The sequence below is a fragment of the Chlorella variabilis genome, assembly GCF_000147415.1.
Source record: "Chlorella variabilis unplaced genomic scaffold CHLNCscaffold_9, whole genome shotgun sequence".
NCBI lineage: Eukaryota > Viridiplantae > Chlorophyta > Trebouxiophyceae > Chlorellales > Chlorellaceae > Chlorella > Chlorella variabilis.
Window position 1 is genome coordinate 1489454 of NW_005435079.1, and position 4518 is coordinate 1493971.

General features: G+C 67.9%; 1 protein-coding gene across 1 annotated transcript in view; it reads right to left on the reverse strand.

Moving 5' to 3' along the window:
* Positions 1 to 4518, reverse strand: part of CHLNCDRAFT_22706 (hypothetical protein) — a gene marked incomplete at both ends in the record, with an annotated part of 9332 nt that overhangs the window by 3840 nt on the left and 974 nt on the right. The window contains 12 exons of the mRNA XM_005848127.1: positions 192 to 296; positions 447 to 518; positions 731 to 797; positions 1064 to 1133; positions 2030 to 2126; positions 2350 to 2436; positions 2711 to 2821; positions 3035 to 3136; positions 3405 to 3529; positions 3700 to 3805; positions 4002 to 4113; positions 4416 to 4482. Of these exons, the coding sequence (XP_005848189.1) occupies positions 192 to 296; positions 447 to 518; positions 731 to 797; positions 1064 to 1133; positions 2030 to 2126; positions 2350 to 2436; positions 2711 to 2821; positions 3035 to 3136; positions 3405 to 3529; positions 3700 to 3805; positions 4002 to 4113; positions 4416 to 4482 (1121 nt within the window). The remainder of the gene's footprint in view (positions 1 to 191; positions 297 to 446; positions 519 to 730; positions 798 to 1063; positions 1134 to 2029; positions 2127 to 2349; positions 2437 to 2710; positions 2822 to 3034; positions 3137 to 3404; positions 3530 to 3699; positions 3806 to 4001; positions 4114 to 4415; positions 4483 to 4518) is intronic.

A 4518-nucleotide genomic window follows, 5' to 3' on the forward strand; every position in this document is an offset into this window, starting at 1 on the left:
CATGAGGGGGGAGGAGGGTTTGGTGGTGAGCGGCGGGCAGGTTGGGAGGTTGATTGTGGGGTCAGGGCGATGGGGCGGTGTTGACGGAAGGTTTAGGGAGGCTGGGGTGGGAGGAGGGGCCTACCCACACACAGCAGCGCAGGCCGGCAGCTGGCAGGCAGCTGTGCACGGCAACGCCTGCTGGCAGAGACACAGCAGCAGCAGCGGCAGGAGCAGCAGGCCCCCTCCCCGCCCACCTTCTTCAGCAGGTTGTCGCAGAAGGAGGCCATGAGCTCCGCCACGCTGGCGCCAGACACCTGGACCACAGCAGGCACAGCATGGGTTCAGGCAGTGGGTCGCGTCGACTATGGCAGAGCAAACCTGTGATACATGTTGCTATGCTGCACCAGGCCAGCGACTGCGTGGCGTGCCAAGCAAGCAAGCAAGCGGCAGCAACACGCGCACACCTGCTTGTTGCAGAACGACTCAAAAGCCTCCTTGAGAGCCTTGTGGAACAGGGAGGAGTTGCCGAACGAGTCCTGCAGCGGCGGTGGAGTAAGGGGAGGAGGGAGATAAGGGGGCAGGTATCGTCGGCGGGTGAGAGGGCGCCGGCTGAGAGGCGGCAGGCCATGCAGGCAGCGCTGGGCCTGCCTGCGCGCTCCCCCGCGGCCGCCCCAGCTCCGGCTGCACCAGCGCATCAGGCGCTGTCATTTGTACCACTACTGTACTGTCACGGTACCACCCACGGTACCTGCACATACTCCATGTACTTGTCATGCAGCGCGATCACGCCGCGGATGAAGGCGTTCTCGGGGCTGCTGCTGCCCGCCTCCTTGGCCGCCTTGCCTGCGGCGTGGGGGGACGTGAGGAGGGCGGGGAGAATGGTGGGGCGAGCGTTGCAGAGGGCCGCCTGACAAGGTGGGGGGCTGCTGCAGCCAGGCACAAGCCACGAGCGCCCCTGCTCCTCCTGGCGCCTCTGCTGCTAGGCAGGCTGGGCGCGGGTCCCGCTGCTGCCGCCCAGCCACCCTCTGCACGGCTGCACAGTACCACACTGCAGTACCGCACCGCAGTACCGCCCTCCAACTCACCCGCCTCCCGCTCCTTTTCCTTCTTGCTCTCAGCCGCCTCGGTCGCCTCGCGCACCAGCTTCATGCCTGCAGGGGGCGGGCAGGGCAGAGGACGCACCGCGGGGGGCACCACACAGGGCGGTCAGCAGCTGTGGGCTCGCTGCGCGGAGACGGGCAGAGGAGGGGCAGGCGGTAGGACAAGAGCGGTCAGCAGGTGAGAGGCCATTACTGGAGGAGGCGGTGGTCAGCCTCTGTTTCAGTCAAAAAATCAGTTGAGAGCAACTCCATCAGAGGAAGCGCGGTCGCAGAGGAAACGCGGTCAGCAGGTGTGGGGGCGGTGCGGGGCGGCGGGGTCAGGTGTGTGCAGGCCCCGCCCTGCTACCTCCGTGCCTGCCCACCCGCTCGCTCGGCGTGGCGGCCGGGCACGGTGTGGCAGGCGAGGACGACTGCACACACTCAATCGCGACGCCGGGCGCGCAAACTCCCCGGCACCACGCCGACCACTCCCCATGCCCCCGCCACAGTGCTGGGGCCGCGCATGTGATGCGGCGCCAGGCGGCCGCAGGCACTCCGAAACACACACTCTCTGCTTCCGCTGAGGACGCATGCAGTGCCTTGGTGTGCGCGCCGGCATCATGGCGTCGCACGGCACCCACACCAGAGTCGACACAAGACGGGAGCACCGCACGCGCGCGCGCGAGCAGGGCGCCGGGAGAGCGGTGGGCACGATCAGGCGCTGCCTGGCGCGGGGGCCCTGGGCAGCCCCCCTGAACAGCCCCCAGGCCAGGCAGCGTGAAGCAGCCAAAGCTCTCGTTGCGCACCCCACTAAGCGCGCCCGCTGCGTGTGCTAAACACCGCACATGCCCCGCCCGCGATTCACTCAGGCCAGCGCAGAAGCAGCCCCGTGCTTCCAACCTGCCCACACACTTGGTTGTTGCGGGGATGAACCCCGCCTATCGCAGTCGCCGTGGCAGCGCACTCACCCTCCTCCTCCACATGCTTCCTGAAGATCTCTGCCATGGGCTCCAGCCCCTTGGGCAGCCGGTTGAACATGCGGTACATGCGCCCCAGGTCCGCCTTCTGCGGTACGGGCACGGTACGGGCAGTGGGCAGGGAAGACGGGGCATGGGAGGCGTCAGCATGGCGTGCGGGCCGTGGCTAGGCGTGTGTTGCCGATGCAGTCCAACCGGGGTGCGCGGCCAACCGGATGCTGGCATGTTCTGGGCTGCGGCGCAATCACAGGCAGCAGGCCCCGGCCAGCCAGCGTGCCCAGCCAGCCTGCCCAGCCAGCCAGCGGCGCCACCTTGTCGTCTCGAAGCAGCGCCGCGCAACCGCTGTGCTCCTTCTCTAGCAGCTGCATCTGGTGCACCTTGAGCAGCTCGTTCTCGGCCTGAGGGGCAGGCAGGCAGGCAGGCAGACGTTTGTGATGGCGGCAGCGTGGTAGGAGGGAAGGGGAAGGGCGAGGCGGTCGGGAAGCGAGACGGGCCACGTTGGCTTGACAGAGCCGCCTTCAGGCAGGCGCCGCCCTCCCAACTCCGCCCGTCGCAGCAAACCCACCCCATGCAGCCCAGCAAAGCCGCCTCCACGCCCGCTTGCCACCACCGCCACCACTGCCACCTCCTTGCCACCTCCCTGCCGCTGCCACCTCCCCACCCCAGCCTCACCTCCTTGAGCAGTTTGGGCTTGGTGGAGACGTGGAAGTATGAGTTGACCCGCTCCTCCTCATCCCGCAGGCACTCCTCCGCCTTGACCAGGTAGTCTGGAGAAGAGTCCTCCTGCGGTACAGCAGGGCAGTACAGCAGTATGGTGCGGTGAGGCGGGACAAAACCCTGCCGCCACCCGCCATTGGTCGCATGCCACCGCCACCGTGCCCCTGCCGCAGCAGTCCCCTGCGACCTCCCTGCCTCCACCACCCATCACTCACTTCACTCACATTCCCAGCCTTACATCCCACACCCACCGCTCATTACCGGCCGCACACCGCCCACCTGGATCCACACCGCCGCCCGCCTGCGGTAGTACTCCGCAGTGTCCTTGAGCATCGCCTCCTCAAAGTCCCGCTCGTAGCACTCCATCAGCCCCATGCCCACCTGCGGCGGCGCGGAGAGGGCAGCGGCAGGGGGTGAGGAGCGGCGGCAGGGTGTGAGGAAGGGAGGCGGGGGAGCAAGGGAGAGGGGCCGGGCTGGGCAAAGTCGGGCACGGCCGCGGCATCCCCAGCGGCATTCCCACGGTGCGTGGTGCCGGCCGCCTCCACGCCCAGCAGCACACGCAACACACACACACACACACAATGACACACAGCCACAAACCACGCACACATACACAAGCGTACGCACACACCCACGCACAGGCCCGCACCTCTTGGAAGATGGCCAGCACGTTCTTCAGCAGGCTGCGGTCGATCTGCTCCCCCTCCCGCTCCGCCTCCACGAGCTTCAGCATGGCGTCCCGGGAGGCGCGCTTGATCTCGGCATACACATGGTCTGCAGGTGGGGGGCAGGTGGGGGGCAGGGGTGGCGGGAGGGGTGGAGTGAGCGGGGTTGCGTGGTGGTGGTGGTGGTGGCGGCATGAAGCAGCAAGCAGCAGCCGCCCACACATAAACACCAGCAGGCAGCGCGTCCCGCCTGCCCACCCCCGGGTGCACCCGGCTCACCCCTGAACACCAGCAGCCCCACATCGTTGAGCGGGTGCAGGTTGTGGCGCTGGATGTAGTAGCGGTCGAGGTAGTTGAAGAAGCGGGACAGCCAGCGCACCATGATCTGCGGTACGGGTGGGCGGTACAGATGGGGCACACGTGAGCGGGCTCGGGAACAGGTGCCGGCGGGGTGCGTGAGGCAGACGCAGAGGCAGAGGCAGCCCCGCCCCGGCGCAGACCGCAGAGGCACCCCTCCGTGCAGCGCACGCAGCTGGCCATGCCACGTGTCCAGCCCCCAAGGCCGCCGCCCGAGGCCCCACCTTGTGGTTGTCCCACCGCTGCTTCAGCTGCTTGAGCAGGTGCTCGTCGTGGTGGTCCCGCAGGCTGGGCAGCACCTTCTCCTGGATGTACACCTGGAAGGCCTCCGTGTACCTGCAGTACCATGGTACCGCATGCAAGGCGGTACATGCAGGCGGTATGGTCGGGGCTCAGCGCCAAGGCAGGTACACATGCGGCAGGGGCTGGCCGCCCGCTGGCCCACGCGGCTGGCGCTGCAGCCTGGCGCCGAGGCGAGCTTGCACCGCATGCTGAATGACCCCGCAGGCGAGGCAGGCTTGACAGCGGTGGGAACCAGCGGTCAGTGTCCGCACCAGCGCTGAGGCAGCCCTAGCAGCTGAGCACCAAAGTTGCGGCGGCCGCCCCGCAGCTGCCCCGAAGCTTCCCCCTAGCCCCACCTAGCGTACAGCTGCTCCGAGTGGTCGTGGGGCGGCTTCTGGGTGCACATGTTGTAGATGGTGGTGTCTGCGGGTGGGGAGGGAGTGTGTGTGGGGGGGGTGT